The sequence below is a fragment of the Echinops telfairi genome, unplaced genomic scaffold (assembly GCF_000313985.2).
Source record: "Echinops telfairi isolate 266 unplaced genomic scaffold, ASM31398v2 ScPeMD7_5167;HRSCAF=5991, whole genome shotgun sequence".
Taxonomy (NCBI): Eukaryota; Metazoa; Chordata; class Mammalia; order Afrosoricida; family Tenrecidae; genus Echinops; species Echinops telfairi.
In genome coordinates, this window is record NW_022109066.1 from 1,793,835 (window position 1) to 1,814,277 (window position 20,443).

The 20,443-nt window shown below is 45.2% G+C and overlaps 1 protein-coding gene across 2 annotated transcripts in view; it reads right to left on the reverse strand.

Moving 5' to 3' along the window:
* Positions 1–6,931, reverse strand: part of UBASH3B (ubiquitin associated and SH3 domain containing B) — a 184,938-nt gene extending 178,007 nt beyond the window's left edge. Inside the window, exon 1 of one of the 2 annotated variants that reach the window (XM_004716271.3) lies at positions 6,620–6,931. In XM_004716271.3, the coding sequence (XP_004716328.1) occupies positions 6,620–6,783 (164 nt within the window). In that variant the 5' untranslated portion in view covers positions 6,784–6,931. The remainder of the gene's footprint in view (positions 1–6,619) is intronic. The other variant, XM_030886977.2, reaches the window with a different exon arrangement.
* Positions 6,932–20,443: the final 13,512 nt, after the last annotated feature.

The window sequence follows — 20,443 nt, forward strand, 5'->3', positions numbered from 1 at the left end:
TGCTGGGGGCTTAAGTGGAGAGGAAATGTTTTGAGAATGATGAGGGCAATGAATGTACAAATGCGCTTTACACAATTGATATATGTGTGGATTGTGATAAGAGTTGTATGAGCCCCTAATAAAATGATTTAAAAAAAAGACTAATTGCTTCCATGTGTGTTTTAATTTTGTGATTCTTTTGCCTCCAGATGAGGAGAAACCAATCATTGCTCCTTAGATGGCTGCTCATGAGTTTTCCAGACCCCAGTTCCTGCTCACTGAAGAAGGTAAAACGGGGTCTTTGTGAACTATGTTATGCCAGTCGACCTTGATGGCACCCCAAGAGTATGATCCGGAGTCCCCAGGCTCAGGGACTCATTCCTTCAAGGTGTCTGGTGATGTCTCAGACATTTTTCATCACTTTGCCCCCTATATGCTCCCCACATTCATGAATATATTAGTATCAATATTTAAATAGGTTTAATTTATTGAACATAAATCATACCTCAATACAGTTCAAAGGGAAGCACGACACGGTCTTTCCTTCCAAAGCAGTGTCTGCATATGGATGGAAAAATCCATTGAACTCTTGCTGATTGAGGTGTGGGCTGCTATGCTGACACCGCTCCTGTGTTCTGAAGTATGGGCTGGCCAGTGGTGACTATCAGCAAATCTCCAGACTCCTGTGAGTCTCAGGAGTCCTCACAATGAAAACGGGGCTTTCACCGTCTGTATCCCTTCTCCCCCAGTACTGCACCGCCACCCCCACGCCAACCCCAGCTGCCGTGATAGCCATACTGTCATGCACTCAGGAGAGCCAGGTTCAGCTCCCAGCTGATGAAGCATAGCCACCACCCATCCATCAGGGAAGGCTTGTATGCTGCTCTCCTGCCGGTTAGTGGAGGGTCCAGTCTAAGGCAGACAAGAAGGCCTGGCAGGCTACTCCTGAAAAGTGAACAGTATACATTTTGATGGATTACAATGGTCTAATTTAGGAATCACCACAAGTTGGAGGCTGACTTGGGGGCAGCTAACAACCTCAGCATCATCAAAGGACTGCTGTCTTGAGTAAGAGGAATATTTGGTGCATATGAAGATAATTTGTGAGTAGCATGCAAGTGTGGGGGAGTATTGTGTGGGCACGTGGTCATGGTAGGTAGATCAGAGACTTCTTTGCTCTGGCCATCTGTCTATATGGTCCCTTCCATTTGGGAGCAAGTCCCAGGGTGTCTGGTCTTTCTATGCCAGGTACCTGGGAAACCAGTCTCAGCCCTTGCCCCAGAGTTGGCTACATTTCAATCCCAGAGCTGTCAGGGGATCCAATGTCAACTAGAAGTGCAAGTAGAGGCAGCAGAGAAACCCAATGCTTTGATTCATGGGCTCCATTAGTAATGTCTTCTCCACTCCCCATGCCATCAGCCTTGAGAACGGGCCCCGGCCCCGGCCCCCTCTGGGCAGTGAGGTCTCACAGCCAGTTTCCGGTCCAAAGCAAAGTCAGAAGAAGAGGTTGATCTCAGTTCTCCCCTCTTCCACTCTCCTGCTGTCCCCAGTAGGAACACAGGACAATCCAGTCGTGCATGCAGATCCTCTCAAGCTACTTCAACCCCACCTCATCTGCATCTGCTTTTTTTCCAATCAAACACACATCTCTTGTGTCCAGGTATTACCATCACAATGTCTTGTGTCCAGATTATAATTTTACCTTGACCAAGTCCTTTCCTGTCCAGGGTGCCAGCAGGGTCGCTAAGAACCGACTCAATGGCAGTGAGTTTGGTTTTGAGAGTTTTTCCTGTCCAGTTTCTCGTTTGTTCTTGCACATCCCTGTCAGACCCACAGGATGGTTATTACTATATTTAGAAGCTAATGGAAGCACTGAGGAAAATGGAAGAGTCATGCATCATTTAGAATCCATTATATAGTTTATAAAATAGGACATCATGTGATTTGGACATTGTGTGAACACCATATTACAGTCTGTTCCCGCTTTCTCTACAAGCATTTCCAGCAGACTTTGCTTTGGGGTTTGGTCTTCAATTCAAATGAGCAATTTCTCCTTCCTTGCTATTATTGGTCCTTCTCATGTGTTTATTAGCCTTGTAGCTCTCAGCAGAGCCAACCCTGTATCAGTTTGGAGACAGTTTTCTTTGTTTTCGAGGATTGCTGGCCATTCCGACTTTGCTGCATTTGGGAGCGATAATGCACTTCATGGTCAAATTTTCAAATGAAAATTAAACAGGGAGATAGTGTTATAACCCTCAAGCGGCCCACTATATATAACATTGGATGCTATTGCCTTGACTTGAGCATACATTGTTCCATGGTAAACTTTTACACTTTGGAGATGGAAAGTACAGTATAGGCCATGCAAAAGCCAATAACATATGGGTTTATTGTGACTAGCGAGGCATATATATGCATTACTGCGCCATCCTACTCCTAGCATTACTTTGTATATGAGACACGTGTTGTGTGCAGGAAGCTACTGTATTCCCCATGTCCTATTCTCTGACTGGAATTTCTGAGCTCTCTCAGAGCCTTGCACGACCACAGACATACATGTGGTCAGACGTAGCTTGAACAGACAGTCCAGTGGTCAGTACATGACTGTAGAGAAAAACTTCAAATGTTGGTCAGAAGCTGAAGTAGAACTCCAGTCCCCTAACTTCTGCCATTCTGTTCTTGCATGAGATTATTTTCTTGAAACCATTAGTTATCATTCAAAAGTCATTTTCTGTAAAGAAAGTTCTTGCCACAGATAATCTCAAAAAAGCAGGGATGGGGGTGGGGGTGGGGGAAGCTGACTCCTGGATTGTATCGGCAAGGACCCCTCAAATTCTGTTGTGTCAGGCCTTGCTCAGAGTCCCACAGTCTGTCTCAGGGTATGGAAGCCACAGAGGACAGAAGGGGGACACTAGTCCTCTGAAATCCATTAGAGCCGGCCGGCCGAAGCAATTGATCTACCATAGTACCTGAGCTGGCTTCCTCCTGTGTCTCATACCCCCAGACAGACCCTCTCCTGGCTCCCAGGGCACCCTCTTCCCAGACTCCCACTTAACTTTTCCCTTTGGACCAATCTCACTCCAGCGTCAACAAAGTGGAGCCCTTAGTTGTCAAACTTCTGCAACACAGAAGGCCTCGTAGGCAAGCAATAGAAAGAACATGGAGGGTGGATCATTTGGTCCCTTAAACGTTGCCTTTCAGGAGACTCCTACACACACTATAAAAGCGGCCAGTTCCCAAACCTCGGGTCTATGACAGATTCTCCCCTATCATTGTCTAAGTTGGAGCAAAGTTCATATTTTGAGGTGGGAAAAACCTAGCGCAGCCCCAGGAGAGAACACAGCTCCAGGTCACCCTGCCTTTGGCTTAGCACTGCATACTCCTCTCCTTCTGCTCTGTAAAACACGGGACCAGCCGGCACTGGGTACCCATCCTCCTGTGCTCCTTAGAAGGAGCCTTGGTGTGTGGCAGTTTGAAATTACCAAAGGCTCCTTGGGAGAAAGATGAGGTTTTCTGCTCCCGGGGAGAGCCTCAGAAACCCACAGAGACAGTTCCACTCTGTCCTAATGGGTTATGATGAGTCAGAATGGACGTGTTGGCAGTCTGCTTGGTTTGGGGAGTTTTTTCTCCTTAGAGAGAGCCAGCGAGCCCCTGAGGGGGTTAGGTGACTTTTGAAATACCATAATCCAGCACAGGTTGGGACGGAACCCAGCCTTTCTGGCCTCGATCTGTCTGCCAGTTCATCTGGAGCCATACCATTGTCCTTCTGGTTGCTTCTCAGTACCAGGCACTGGCAGAAAAAGCCAGAGCTGTCCTCCAAGGCTGGCCCAGTTCTCTCAACAAGGACAGGTGCCTGACCCTTAATTTTCATCATGCTCCTTGTTCCAGGCTTAAGGCTCAAGACAAAGGCTAAGTCCCATAAGCTAAGCCCAATGGTCTTGTATGATTTCTTCTCAACTCTGCAAAGTGAAATTATGTGCCTGGATGCTGGAATCCCAGATATGCCCATAGAGAGGTCACGCATCTTAGTGGCCTAAGGTATTGTGGGGAAGGCTGACTTCATCAGCCTGTCTGGAATTAGGGAAGAGAAATGCAAGCCTGGTTAGAGGGTAAGCTAAATCAAGTGGCCTCCAAGACCCACTCTGAAAATGGAAGAAGGAGCCTCGAACCTAACCTCTCTCTTCCACCCAAGCTATTGCGTCATGATACACTTCTGCTCCCTCTTAAGAAAGAGTGGAATGGCCTGCAATAATACAGATGAATATTAATGACACTATTAAGGAGTTAGGGTGGGCTGGAAAAATGGGAGTTCTTAGGAATTTCCATGATCTGTCCCCTAGAACTTATGGATATCACTTTTGATGTCAAAAGCAGACTTTGCGACATGGTTAAGGGTCTTGAGATGGGAAGACTATCCTGGACTGTCCAGGTGAATCCCAAATGCAATCTCAAGTATCCGTGTAAGAGGTAAGAAGAGGAAGATTTGACCCGGCCAGAAGAAAAGGCAAGCTGATTATGACCCTGGAGACAGAGATTGGAGAGATACAGCCACAAGCCAAGGAATGGCAGCAGCCACCAGCTGTAATGGGAGGCAAATGAAAGATAACTCCTCTACAGTCTCTGCAATCAAGCAACTTTGACAACACCTTTTGGCCCAACAATACTGATTTTGCACTTTGGACTCCAAAACTATCAGAGAATGAAATTTTAAATTTCTTTCTTAATTTTTTTAAACCACCCAGTTTGTTGTATCTTGTTACACCAGCCACACGTAAAAATTGACCACTATGTGCCAGCCACCATTCTAGGCATTTTATAAGCATTAATTCATTTATTTACAACCTAGCTCTGGGGCCTGAGCTGTAGACACACTGGCTGGGCTGGAATCCCAGTTTCACTGCCATTGTTGTGAATTTGAGCAAGTGAAGTAACCTTTCTAAGCCTCAGTTTCCCTACCCATAAAATGGACGTATAGAACTTTCCTTAATGAGCTGCTGTCGCTTAAAATGGACAATACAAGCAAAGTGCTCAGAACAGTATGTAGCAAATGCTCAGCCAATCCTTCCTCTTATGAGGGTTATGGAAGGTTGGGAGTAAAAAACAGCCCATCATCCCAATCTGTTATGCTGTGTACAAACCCTCCAGCCCTCCAGTGGAGGAATGTCGATATCCCCTTCAGGCGGGTTGAAGTAGCATTAGCAATGTGGCAATCTGAGAAGCTAAGCAGTCCTTTCCTTAGGCAATCGAGGTCCTTGACTCTGGCCTCATTTCAGAAAAGGCAGATGCCTGGCACTATGCTAATTCCTCAGTGTTTCCCGCAGACTTCCCAACCATGAGCTCCAGTTCTTAAGGAAAGCTCTGCGAACCAGCTCACCCACACAGAGGACCTTTTGCAGAATGCACAACAGACACACCCTCTGTAGATCCTATCCCATCTTTGTCCTGGGACTCCGGCATCTGGAACTTGCGTTCGGGAGACAGTGAAAGGCAGACGCTAATCAGTGTTTCATGCCTTTTCAAGGCCACTCCAACCTGTCTCAACAGACTGAGTGGAACGACAGATTCAGGAATTTGCTGTGAGTAAGAGGTTACAGTCCAGTTAGTAAACAGGGTTTGCTCAGAGGCAAGGGAAAGGGGACCTGGGATTATTGCCTGGAAAGGAAGGATGGGGCAGAGAGAGAGAAGTTTCATTAACTTGGGTCTTTCTTGACAAAATGTGACCCAATCGCCCATTCATTCGGTGATAACGCAGAGAGGTAAAGAGACAGCACTCACAGAATCTCTCTAGATCACGCCTCAAGAAATCCGCATACTGTTTAGAGGCAGAAACAGAGGAGATAGAAAGGCTGGCTGATGCCCCAGCTATCCCACCCCCGAGCCCCCTGCCGGGCCTTCTCACTCCCAGGCAGCTTCCAGCCCAGACAGGAGTGCACTGCCTCAGACTCCGGCTGCCGCCCCCCACTGAGGGGGCAACCAGGCCTCTGCCAGCAGGCTACAGGGCAAGCTACCTGTCCCCATCTTTTCCCTTCCTTAACTCATCCTCCCCACAATGAAAGACGAAAGAGGGAAGTTCCCCCTCCTTACTCTGGGGCACCCACAGATTCCTGCGCTGCCGTCACCACTGACGAGAACCTTGGTCCCCTGGAGGACTCGCTTCTCCTTCTCAATCCATCCTCCCCATCAATGAGCACGCAGCGACACCCACGCCTTCGCTCCTCCTACTCCAGAGGGAAACCGAACCATCCAGCGACATCCGGAGCTGGAAGCCACTGCAGTCGGGGCGCCGGCCTTTCCCAGCACCCAAGGATGCCCAGCCAGTCCAGGGTTCACAATGGAAAGGATGCCTCTATGGGGTCCCGCCTCCCCAAGGACTCGGCGGTGGGGACCTCAGGGGGCGCGCCGAAGACCGGGTTCAGTCCTGTCCCGCCAGAGCCAGGCGCCGAGCACGGTACCACCCTAGGCTCGAACCTGGTGCCCGGACCCCTTAGCCTTAAACATCCAAAGGCAGCCGGGTTGCCCATCCTGCCCCCAACAGGTAGTGGGCACGGGGGGCGCGCCGCCTGGCAGCGGGCGCGGGGAGGCAAGCCCGAGCGCAGCGGAGGGCCGGGCGGGCGGCGAGGGCTGGCGCCCCGTCACTTACGCGCGGGCTCTGGGGAAGCCCATGGAGAGGAGCACGTCCAGCGCCGATCCATGCTTGATGGTGCTGGGGCGCTGCTGGCGGTGCCTCCGGGGGGTGACTTTGCTGTACAGTTCCTCTCGCGCGGCCATGCCGAGGGCGCTGGGGGGGCCGTACTGATGAGCCATAGCTCAGCGGCCAGCCATCTCCCGGAGCCTCCGGGCGCGGTCGTCGGGGAGGGGGCTCGGGGACCGAGATCCGGACTGGAGGCGGTGGCGGCAGGGGCTCCGGGCTGTCCCAAGGTGCAGACGCTGCCGCTTCCTGGTGAGGCCACCGGAGCCAGAGCCACAGCCGAGCGGCTTCTGCGGGACCAGCCGGCAGCTGCTCCAGCCCCGTGCCCCGCGCGTTGCTGACCGTAACCTTCGCTCCTCTAGGCTCTTCCCCCCCAGCCCCGAGCAGTCCGGGAATTTGCACTGAGTAATTTTTGAATGGATCAAAAAGAAAAGCAGCCGGTGGGCTGGCCTTGCCCTGCCAGAGCCATCGCCCCGCCCCTCTCTTAAAGTGACCGCGCGGAAGGCTACTGAGCTGGCGGGGACCGGAGCGTTGAGGCCAAGGCAGGATCCGAACTCCAGAAGACTGCGTGGATCAGCGCCGCAGAGCCAGGCCCTGCGCCCCAGTCCTCTTCTTGGCTTGCATATCAGCCCACCTCAGCCTCAAAAACACCAGATCAAATCATGTCAAGTGTTCATGTGGTTCTAGATGGGGTTAATAAAGGAAACTACGAGGATTGATGGGTGACATTGTGGATCAGAAAGGCAAGCTGTATGGGCCTGTTATAAAAAACTTTGCTTGTTAAAGACTGCCAAACCCAGAAGCCTATCACGGGTGTTGAGACTGAGCCGGCATCAGGCAGCCCAGTGACTAGAGTGAAGCCCTACTAAGTGCATCACATGGTGGCTGACTGAATAGTTCAGTGAAAAGACAGGGACTTGAGGTTCCAGGAGCTGGTGGGATGTAGGGGTGGTGAGAAGATTGAGGAAGGAGAGAGGCGGGGCACGGGAAGCCAGAGAAGGGCTAGGAGAAACAGAAAGGTCACCTGCAATCCTTCTTTCAGAGTTCAAAATAGAATGGGCCGGATTTCCTGAGGCAGTGAGTACTCGTTCAATACGGGGATTCAAAGGAAGACTGGATTGCCACTTCTCAGTGAAGATGAACAAGTGAATTATAACACAGGCTAGACAAAACAGCTTCCCCCTCCAAAAAGGTAGAAGTGATCACCACATTCTCTTCTGCTTCTGCCATTGACTTGGCTGGGGGACTTTAAAGCTTTTCTATTAGGAGGCAAAGCCTTTGTTCTCAGATCAGGGCAGAAACTCCATCTAGTGTAATGAGTACGACAGATGAAACCCTACGTGCTTCTCCTTTGGGGATACTAGTAGTAATAATACATCCGAATTCTTATTGTAGGAGCCCTGCTGATGTAGTGGTTACGTGGTGGGCTGCGATCCTCCTGGTCTGCAGTTTGAAACCACCAGCAGCTCCACAGACGAAAGACTGGGCTTTCTACTCCCATAAGCAGTAACAGTCTCAGAAACCCACAAGAGGGGCTGCTATAAGTCAGCATGGACTAGATGGTTGTGAGGTTGTTTGTTGAATACTTATTGTGCCAACCATTGTACTCCAAAACCCAGACTCACTGCCATCAGTCACTGTTGACTCACAGCGACCCTCTTGTGGGTTTCTGAGACCATGATTGTTTATGGGAGTAGAAAGCCCGGCCCTTCTCCCTTAGAGTGTCTAGTGGTTTCAAACTGCTGACCTTGCAAGTTAGCAGTCCAAGTAACCACTAGACCACCAGGGCCAGGAACTATGGATCACAGCAGAGAAGAAACCGAATTAGTCTTTCCTGGAAAGACCGCCCCTCTATTTCCAAGGGGTCTGATAGCACACAAGAGTGCCTTGATTCTCTGACCATACGCACTCACTGCCATTGAGTTGATGCTGACTCATAGTGCCCCACCCCACACACACACACCAGTGGGTTTTTGGGGACAGTTACTGTTCACAGGAGTAAAAGGCCTAGACTTTCTCCCAAGTTGCTGCCAGTGGTTTCAAACCGCCGACCATGCAGATCAAAGCCTAACGCATAATTAACTCATTGAACTTTTACACCAACCCTATGTGTGCCATTCTAATTTTGTAGACTTGGAAATCCAGCTCAGAAAACTGTGTAAGATCAGACAGTGAGTTAGTGCTGAGTCAGTGGCTTTCCCCACATGGTGCCTTGGACAAGTGGCTTTCCCCCCCTGAAGACCTATTTCTTGATCTAGAAGGATGGGATAGCTTAGTATAATATTTTGCAGACATGGTTGTTTTTAGGAGACACAGAATCGGTTCAGAATACTAGCAACCCAATCTATGTACACCAGAACAAAACCTGGCCTGGTCCTGCTCCGTCCTCACAATGGTTGTTCTGTTGGAGCCTGTTGTCAACTCATCTCGTTGCGGGCTTTCCTCCTTCTCAATCCCCTTCTACTTTACTAAGGAGCCCTGTTGGGAAATGCATCGGGCCACAAGGTCAGCAGTTCGAAACCACCAGTTGCACTGTGGGAGAAAAGTGAGACTTTCTACTCCTGTAAAGAGTTAAAATTTCAGAAATCCACCAGGCCACTTCTGCCTTGAACTATAGAATCACGATGAGTTACTAGGATGGTAGTGAGTTTTTTGTTTTCGTTTATCAAGCATGATGTCCTTTTCTAAGGACTTGTCTCTTCTGATAACATGTCCAAAGTCCACGAGGCTAAGTCTTGCCCTCTTCTTTTGTTTTTTGGTTTTTTACATTTTTATGGGCACCTAATCCACATATCATACAATTCAATAGTTCAATCTTTTTAGAACACACCCCACCACCACCACCACCCATGGTTAAAGCACCTTTAAAATGAGTTGTGTAATTACAATCAGCTACTGTTCCCCCCTCTCACCCACCTTCATTGTTTCCTCGAAAATCCTCTCACCACCCTATCTACCAGCCCCTACATCCCCTATAAACCCTTGCATCAGTTATCTCTATGCATTCACTCCTGTGCTTCACAAACTGGGAGACCCAATAGAAAAAATAAAAACAAAATCAAAATAAAGTGGTAAGGATAAAAGAATAACATAAAGATAAAAATACAAATAATGACTGAGAATGAAAAGACCACCCTCAATATTTAAAAAACCGGGGAAGAAATTTGTGTCATGGAAAATGCAAAAGATACTTAAACCTGGAACAAATTCAGGTTGGGTCAATAGGGAGGTCAACTGACCAACTATCAAGTTCAATTCAGCACAGTCAAGATTACAATGGTCTCTGTCTAATAGTAAGGCTGTTCAAGACCCTTGCCTGTGGCTAAGTAGGAGTCTGCCAGTGGTTTAATCTAACTATGTAATTACTCTGCAGATGAGTTTTGGGCTCCCACTGTCCTCCATAGCCTTCTAGCAATTGGGTTTTCATAATTTTAGCTCTGATACTTTCCCTTTGTTATATTTGAATGTTGTTATTGTTATTGTTGGATCACACAAGCTGGTGTGCTTCTCCTATGGGGACTTAGTTGGCTCCTCGCTTAGATGGCTGCTTGTTTGAATACAAGCCTGTAAGACCCCAGACACTATTCTGATTGACAGCTGAGCACCATCTGCTTTCTTCACCACACTTTGCTGTAGCACCCTTATCTTCAGTGAGCATTTCATATATCAAGTTGGGACATGTTATTAGAACTAACTATTCTTGCATTGGGGCTAGAGTTAAGTAGGAGCCCAGAATCCACCTTCATGTCCATGGGATATGTGTGACTCAGGTTTACTTTGGCGGCCACGTAATATGACCAAACCAAACCCCGTATGACCAAACATACCAAATAATAGCAACAAACCAGCCAGCAAACAAACAAACAGGAAAGAAATCAAAAAACAAAATAAGACAAAATCGCTAAAGGCAGGAAAACAAAAACCCCATAGAAACAAGAAAGCACAACATTGTTGATCATCCCCCTGGGGTATAAGGCAGCTGCACTGATAACATCATATATTTTCCCAGTGATTCAGCCCTAGGGTCACTGTCAGTATGAGAAGTCTATGCAAGTACATTTCTACCTTGAGCTGATACCCATGAGTTGTTGCCCTATTCAGTTCCCTCTCCCATTTGATTGTGCTGTTTACTCTTAGTGCCGGGGGTGGGGGTAGGGGGGACCTTGCTGGATCAATTCTCCCAAGTTCTTGCCCTCTTCCAAGGTGCATTCTGGCCGTACAGATTTGTTGTTCTGGCCGTGCATGCTACTTTCAATGTTCTTTGTCAGAACCACCGCTTCTGTAGTTAATGTCCAATGTTCACATACATATGCAGGGATTGAAAACATCCTGAACTCATGGCTTGGGTCAAGTGCAACTTAGTCCTCAAAGGGACATCCGTATGCAGTACATTGACTCAATGCAATGCAGCATTTGATTTCTGGCCTGCTATTTCCATGAACACGGACTGTGGATGTTGTTGGACCCCTGCTAGAGTGTGGAGGAGGGGTGATGACTAATACTCCATGGAACAAAGATTGAGTGGCTTTTGGACATTGTTTATGTGTTGGCCTGCTAACCACAATGTCAATAGTTCAAAACCACCAGCTTCCCTATGGGAGAAAGACAACGCTTTCTACTCCCATAGAAAGTCTCAGAAGCCCACAAGGACAGTCTCACCAGCTCTATAAAGTCACTCTGAGTCAGAATGGACTCCATGGTGGTGAGTTTGTTGTTGTTTTGTTTTCATAAGACAGCTAATTTTTTTTTAGCTGGAGGCCATGTCACAGCTTAATTTCCTCAGCCCAAAAATTAACATTCTAAAGACTATCTACTGCTGTTTAGAAACAGGGAGATAAGAACTGCCTGGCTTATGCAGTGATCTACATAATTCATTCTGCTGGGTGAGGGATGAGGTAGGCTTCCTACTTCTGGGGCAGAAGCTGTTTCTAAGGCAGAGAGCATATGCTGGACTCCTTCCGGGGTGCTTTTCTAGGGCATGAGGAACAGGCAGGTCTGGGCCTGGAAAACCAGACCTGAAAGATTAGCCTCTTGGTGACGCATTTGGTAAAGGACCTCAGCGCTTGCCCGGTGTCCTGAATTTCTTTCAAATGCCTGTGCCAAATGGACTGGATCCTAGTCAAGAGATGATAATGGCTGTGGAAATGTTTTGTAAGCCATGAAACATGGCACAAATAAAAACTCACACTTATGGAGCACATACTACATATTTTGGTTATGTGCTTAGTTGTGCATGAGAGTTTAAATTCTCAAAGCTTTTGGCTGTGGTCTACAGCAAAAGATGTACTTCTTGATATAAGCTCCCGTGCCATTTGAGTACATTGTTACTTTCTGGTGCTTGCTGTTTATTAAGCCAGCAATATGGCAAAGCTTAGACAAGTTTGTGACAAGCCTCGAAAAGGGTAGTGTCCCTTCAAGAAGAGTGTAATTCAAAGTAGGTTAACTAGTGTGCTGAAAGATGCTCACACGAAGAACAAAGAAACTCGCCTGGGTATTTGCTGAGTGGCCAATTAGATGCATATTACCTAATTTATGCTGAAAGTTAAGGATCCTGGTATTATCTTGTAGCCACCTTGTGCTTATGAGTCAGGTTTACATAATCATGAGTCATAAGCCCATCACCATGTAACCAGGTGGCCAAAGGCCCAGGCTCATCCTGCAACCTATTTTAACGTGAAATTATGTACCTATATACTTGAGTATAAGCCAACCTGAATATCGGTTGTGGCATCTAATTTTGCCACAAAAACTGCATTAAATGTGCAGAAAAACTCGCCTTATCCATGAGTATATAGGGTAAGTGTCCCAGTACAGGTCTTTTCCCCGATTCTGCTGTCCCAAGTTTCACAGTGATGGATTCACATACGATGATTCATGATCTTGTGAAGATTTTCTTTGTTCTCTGTTGTCTATATGATAGTTTCGGCTGTGATTTGGTGACAGGATCTGTCTGCTTCTGTACTGAGTGAATGCTAATGGTATCCTTCATCTGCCTGGTTATGTTTGGGTGTTGTTGTCCTATATCAACCGTACTTAATGAGCCTCTGTAGTATATGTTGGAATCTGGGTGGGTTTTTTTTTTTTTTTTTTTGCCTGAGCACAACTCCTTATACACGAACTCATTGAATCCATCAACAAGACCATCAAGCAATTGCTAACGTATTACTAAACGTTTTTTTTGCAAGTGAAGATGTTGAAGAGAAAAATCTAGTTTCTTGTTCAAGGGCATGCCACTAACAAGTAGCAATTGGACCCTTAAAATGTGGCCAACCACTTCCTGCTTTTGTTTGTTAACCATAAGGAAGTTGACCGTTAAGATGCTGGTCATGAGAAAATGACCCCAGTGCAGGTGAGACACCTCTCTCAAAGAGGTTTTAAAGATGCACAAATAAAGGAGGTAATATATCATTCACGACAGTTCAGATGGCAAGAATACACAGCATCACTGTACCAAAACCAAATAGTCCACATTCCAACATTTCAGGTAGTAGGACATGAGCAAGAACCAATGGTAATGAAGGAAGAAGTGAAAGTGTTAGCCAAAATAGATGTTCCAGAAATTGATGGAATACCCATTAAAATGTTTCAACAAGTTGATAACCACCTCTTGTCCACCAGTTAGTCACACTGTGGTGGCTTGTGTGCTGCTGTGCATTGACTCATATGCATGTCACTGGTATTTCAAATGCCAGCAGCATCACCCAAAGTGAACGGTTTTCACCAGAGCTTCCAGAGTGAGAAGAGACGAGGAAAACAGAATCAGCTGACTGCTTCAGGAGTGGTAGCTTCAGGCAACCTCATGCATAGCTTCACAACATCGTCAGATACTGAAAGTCTAATGGGTGGAAGCGTAATATTGTCAGAAATATGTCATGGGATGAGCCCTCGGGAAGAAGGCATTCAAAAGAAGACTAAGGAAGAACTGCATTCTTGGAGTGAAGGTGACCATGGTGACATGAGTGGCATAAAGCCTCTGGGAGGAGAGCATTTGGGATCTTCATTTGCTGATGGGGTCGGACTCAATGTAAGGCGAAATAGCTGCAGAAATCTGCTAATGATCAGAACTTAGAATGTATGCAGTGTAAATCTAGGAAAATTGGAAGTTGTCAAAAATGAAATGAAACCTATAATGATCAATATCCCAAGTATTAGTGATCTGAAATGGATGACATTCCATTATTTCAGGAGATAGCATATGATCAACAACCAGTGGTGCTGAAGGAAGAAGTTCAAGCTGCAAAGAGAGTATTAGCCCAAACCAAGGCTTCAGGAATTGATGGAATACCAATTAAGATGTTTCACCAAGCTGATGAAGCATTAGAAGCACCCACTCCGCTATGCCAGGAAATTTACAAGACAACTATTGGCCAACTGACTGGAACAGAACCATGTCCCCATTCCGAAGAAAGGTGACTCCACAGAATGCTCAAATTATCAAGAAATATCATTGATATCACATGTAAATAAAAGTATAGAATAATAACATTGCTGTCACATGATCTTTTGCTGAAGATCATTCAATGATGGTTGCAGCGGTCCATTAACAGGAAGCTGTGAGAGGCTCAGGCCTGATTCAGAAGAGGGCATGGCATAAGGGATAGCATTGCTGATGTCAGGTAGACCTTGACAGAAAGCAGAGAATATCAGAAAGGTGTTTACTTATGTTTCATTGCCTATGTGTAGGCATTTAACTGTGGATCATAACAAACTATGGATAGCCTTGAGAAAAATGGGAATCCCATAACACTACATTATGCTCATGGGGAACCTGTATAGGGATCAAGAGGCAATTGTGTGAAGAGAAACGGTTTGAAATCAGGAGAGGTGTGTGTCGGGATTGTATTTTCTCCCCCTACTTCTTCAGTCTGTCTGCTGAACAAATCATCAGACAAGCTGGATTATGCGAAGAAGAAGTCTGTGGCATCGGGATTGGAGGAAGGCTGATTAACAACCTGTGCTATGCAGATGGCACAACCTTGCTCCCTGAGAGTGAGGAGGACTTGAAGCACTTGCTGATGAAGATCAAGGATGACAGCTTTCAATACGGATTACAACTCAATGTGAAGAAAACCAAAATCCTCACAACCAGAACAATAGGTAACATAATGATACATGGAGAAAAGATGGAAGTTACCAAGGAAGGACTTTTTTGTCTTGCTTGAGTTCACAATCAGTGTTCATGGAAGCAGCACTCAAGAGATCAAAAGATGTGCTGCATTGCATAAGACATCTTTCAAGTGTTGAAAAGCAAGGATAATATTTTGAGGACTAATGTATGCCTGATCCAAGCCTTGGTATTTTCAATTGACTCATATGCATATGAATTTTGGATATTGAATAAAGAGGACTGATGAAGAATCAATGCATTTGAACTGGGGTGCTGGAAAAGAATGTTGGAAGCACCAGGGACTGCCAAAATGTCCAACAAACCTGTCTTGGCCAAAGTATGCAAGAATGGTATGATTTTGTCTTACATGCTTTGGACATGTTGTCAAGAGAGACCAGTCCCCTGAGGAAGGCATCATGTTTGGTAAAGTAGAGGGGCAATGAATCAGAGGAAGGACGGACACAGAGGCTGCGTCAATGGGCTCCAGCATAGGAACAATTGTGAGGATGGCTCAGGACCGGGCAGCGCTTCCTTCTTTCGTGCATAGAGCCCCTCCACGGGGGAATCAACTCCATGGCATCTCACAACCACGCAAAACTCATCTATTTTGTTTTCCATGTGTGTGCTTCCTTTATTTTATTCTATTATGTTAGGCCAGGTTGATTAGAGAAACAAATCCAGAGACATTCATGTATGTGTAAGAGAGAGCTTTATATCAAGAGATAATTATATATCAAGCAAACATCCCAACCCAGTCCAGAGCAAGCCCATAAGTCCGATACTAGTCGGTTAAGTCTAATTCTGGTCCATAAATCCCTTTTCAGGCTCACGAAGCTACATGCAATGATTCAGGAAGATCACAAACTGGTGGGTGCAAAGTCTTGTGGATCCAATGATGGTGGACACATCTCCAGGGCTTGCACAGGTCTCTGCATGGCTCACTGCATGAAGGTGAAGGCAGAGAGAGGGAGGTGAGGTTCCCAGGACATTCCTTATGAGAAGGCCACAGCTACAAGGAGGTACCAAAAGGCTGTGACTCAATTGACAGGCTAGACTCCACCCCTTCACTCTATCCAGTTGATATGAGATTATGTAACTACCACACCAATAGTCTATGTATGCCTGCAATAGAGTCTTTAAGTTTGCCCAATTTTCTCATTGATGATCCTTACAGCTCTAGGGTTACATTTAGGTCTCTAATCCACCTTGAGTTTGGGGTTGTTGGTTTTTTTCTTTTGCATAAGAAGATATGGTTCCTATTCCATTCTTCTGTAGATAGAGAGCTAATTTTTCCATTATCACTTGTTGAAGAAACTTTCTTCAACAAGGGAAGGGAAATGTCCCTTTCCCATTTAATGTTTTTGGTCCTTTGGTAAAAATCAATTGCCTCTAGATGGATGCATTTGTTTCTCATGATGTGAGGAGAGGGAGTAGACAATCGGTTCCTGTATAGTGTCATTCTATATTCACCCCAAATCAACAGACATGCCTATAAGAGTGATTAGTGAACCTGGAAATTCAAGTCAAGAGGCATGAGGTGGGATGGGAACATGCCTGTCTCAGGGAAACTGATTAAACTTCTATTGGTGGATAAACTGGATTGGCAACCTACCTTGGGGGGTCGGGGAGATGCCCTGAACAATACTTATATCGTCCCCAAGGGGAGAATATTCCTAATTAGGTATTATATTCCTAATTGTACACTTGGACTTAGTTTCTTTACAACCCTTGGTGAACCAGGGTGTAGGCTATAGACAACAATGACTTTAGCCTCTGTCCTTTCAAGATGCTCAACATCCTTCATAGGCCACACTAGAAGGATCGGGTTTGGAAACCCAACCAAGTGACCTGGACTTCGCTGTAACTTCACCTGTAACATATTGAGGCACTGACATACTCCCTTGGACTTAGGGTGGGAGCACGCTGGTGGGAAAAGCAGCAGCTGACTGCTAGTGCAAGGTTACTGAGTTGGCAGCCATTTGACTTTGGTTTGGATTTCTTGCTTTGAGCGTGCTCAAATGAATGTTGGACTGGAGCCCTGCTGGAGTTGTGGTTAATGTTGGGCTGCAATCCACATGGTCGGCAGTTTAAAATCACCAGCAGCTCCTCGAGAGAAAGGCTGGGCTTTCTCCTCCTGTAAACAGGTACAGTCTCGGAAACCTATGGGAGTCACTAGGTGTCAGCATTGGCTTGATGGCAGCAAGTTTTGAGTGAATGAATGGTGGCTCAGGACTATTAAATCGGTGATACCTCAGTTGTTAAACTGCTCCAACCTCGAACTTTCTACTCAAACAGCAAAGCTGGAAAAAAAGTTCTGTTCAGTGGTTCTAACTCTGCTCGATAGCCGAACGGAAAATCCAATGTGAAAAATGTCCCGAGACACAAAGGGGTGAAGTGTCCGTCTAAGGGCCACTCTCACGCAGACAACATCCAGTACTTGTATTAGTGCATTAAAATGTTCATCTTTGGCACCCAGCAGAAGGTTAGATATATAGCCATCCCCTGCCCCCACCCCACCCCAGAAGGGGATAAATAACCAAAATATGGGTGAAGGGAGAAAACGGACAGTGTAAGATATGAAATAATAAATCAAGGATTCACGAGGGTGGGAAGGTGGGGGAAGGAGGGGGAAAAAAGAGGGGCTTATACCAAGGGCTCAAGTAGAAAATGTTTTGGAAATGATGATGACAGCATATGTACAAATATGCTTGATACAATTGATGTATGGAATGTTATAAGAGCTGTAACACCCCCCAATAAAATGATTTTTAAAAAATTGTTGTACTTTTTGTATGTGCTTTATTTATGTAACTCCCATCATTTTATTTCCTGATTGTGTTTTGATTTTTGATGTACTGTGTTTAGATGCTTATGGGATGCTTCCACGAGTTAGGACTGTTAACTTTATTTTAAAGTCCTGGAAAAATGAATTTATAAGTGTAATTTGGGGGCCTCAGAACCAATCATTTGGCTTTCCACTAATTTGTATGGGAAAAATATGCTCAGTTTCCAAACTTTTGGGGGTTTGAACACAACTCTGGATCAAATTAAATTAGATGACTGAGTTACGGTTTGCATGTTCTCTTTGCTTTGCTATGATACGTGTTATTCTGGGAGGCATTGTTCTGTCTTCGTGAAGGAGTGTTGTTGAACGTTTTAATTCAACCTCTGTCATTTTTCGTGTAAATAGTGATCAATCATTTAAGTTTTTAATCTGTACAAGTCAACAATCCATGCATTCTGTTTTAAAAAGCTGTTCTATACATGTATAATTTCCTTTTCTCCACAGTGTTTTAAATTATACACCACTGGCTAAATTAATGATACCATCAATCAAATTACCTTACGACTCATGGGAATGATTTATAATGTGCTTAAATAAAATGATCATGATTTCTCTAAAGTGAACCATGGACATATGTAGATGACCATATGAATGGATTTTGAGCTCATACGTAATCGTCGTCCTAATCTAAGAACAATGCGTTCTTATGACCTGGCCCTACTGGCCCTACTGAGGATGCTTGCCCTCATGAAGAGACCACTGAAGATTTAGGGACTATAGCAAAGTGTGGTGAGGAACTCAGATGGTACCCAGCTGTCAGAAAGAAGGTCGTCTAGGATTTTAGAGGTGGGTACTTTAAAAAGCAGCCATATAAGTGAGGCTTCAGCTAAATTCACACGAAGAAGTGCACCAGCCTGTGTGATCCACCCAAATTGAGAGGATAGAATGTATCCGAATTTAAATTCTGAACACCTGGTTTGTAGAAGGCTACAAATGACAGGGGAAGCCCAAAATCCATTTGCAGTGTCCTCCTAGGGATTTAGCCTTCTGTGACTCCCCTCTGGTCTTAGTCCAGGGACATCGGTAGCTGTGATGTCAGACAGAGTGCATGGTAAAATGGATGATTGAAGATGGAGTCAGGTTAAAATGCAGCACTTTATCATGTGACCTCCCTTCTGATCCATTTAAAATTTGTTCCAGTTTTGAATACGTTCTGCTTTCTTTTCCATTGAGGTTTTTCTCTGTTTTGTTTTGTCATTGTTGTTAGTTTTGTTTTGTTTTGTATGACTTTCTGCATATGAAATCTAGAGACAATAATTACCTAGGGGAGATGTGGAGCTAACAACAATGAGTACAAGATAGCAGAAATCATTCCAAAATTGATTGCACAACTCTTTTTAATGTAATTGAACTACTGAATTGTATGATATGTGAATTATTTGCCAGTAAAACTATTTTTTGAAAAGGGTGGTTGATAGAATCATGATTTTTACTCCTCCTGTGCCCTTTGAGTTAGAATTTATAGATCTCTCATTTCTGCAAAATGAATGAATGTAAATACACTTCCAAGAGCACATGAATTAAAAGCAACAAAGGTGAATAGTTTCATTCACACAATCCTGAAAGGTACACAAAGCTGAGTAGGTGTAGGAGGGGGAGTGGGAGTACATTTATGAATATATGTAGGTTTTACAAAGGACTTTGGTACAATGGATATTAGGTCACCTTTCCTGCAAATATAGCCATGGATATGGGGGAGTATACATAGGCAAAGTTATGAAAACATATTAGACATTACCAAGCACTGTTTCAGAGGACTTTCCCATGACACAGTCCACAAAGACAATGTTCTACACCCTACTTTGGTGAGTGGTGACTGAATGGAATCTTAAAAGTTTGTTAGTGTACTGGAGCTTCTAAAAATTAGACATTTATGTACACTGTGTTAGTCCAGGTAGACTAGAGAAACAAATCTAGGGAGACTCATATGTGTCTAAGAGAGAAATTTATATCAAAGAGTAATTGCATATTAAGAAAACATCCCAGCTCAGTCCAGATCAAGTCCATAAGTCCGATAGTAGCCCATTTGTCTGATATCAGTCTGTAAATTCCTCTTCAGAATCACGCAACACAAACAATGATGCCAAATGCAGGAAGATCACAGGCCAGTGGGTGGAAAGTCTTGTAGATCCAGTGATGGTGGAAGCATCCTAGCGCTGGCGTGGGTCTCCCGGGGGCTCCTCCAGCTCCCAGGCTCTGCCTGCCATCAGCACAGCTCTATGTGGCTTGTCAGCAGGAAGACGAAGCAGAGAGTGTGTCTGGACTCCAGTGAGCTATTTATCTCCTTTCGCCTCCAAATGAGGTCATGGAACCTTATTGACAGGCTAGACTCCCCCGCTTCACAAGTTGACAGGAGATTATTTAACTACCACATACATCAAAAGACTTCACCAGACAAGTTAAAAGACAATCCACAGACTGGAAACATTAATTTGGCAATGATATACCAACAAAGGACCAATCTTTGAAACTTACAGAAAACTCCAATACCTCAACAAGGAAAAGACAAATAATTCAATTCAAAAATAGGCATAGAACTTGAAAAGACACTTCACTACAGAAGACAGTGAGGCGACTGACAAACATGATGAAATATTCACAGTAAATAGTCACTCCAGAGATCCAAATCGAAACAAAATTGCGATATCACTTCAGTCCAATATTAACAGCAAAGTTCAAAACAAAGCAAAACAGAAAGCAATAAATACTGACAAGGGTGTGGAGAGACTAGAACCCCCATACACGGCTGGTGGGACAGTAAAATGTTGCAACTTCTATGAAAAGAGGTATGGCGCTTCCTCAAAAGTCTGGGAAGAGAAATACC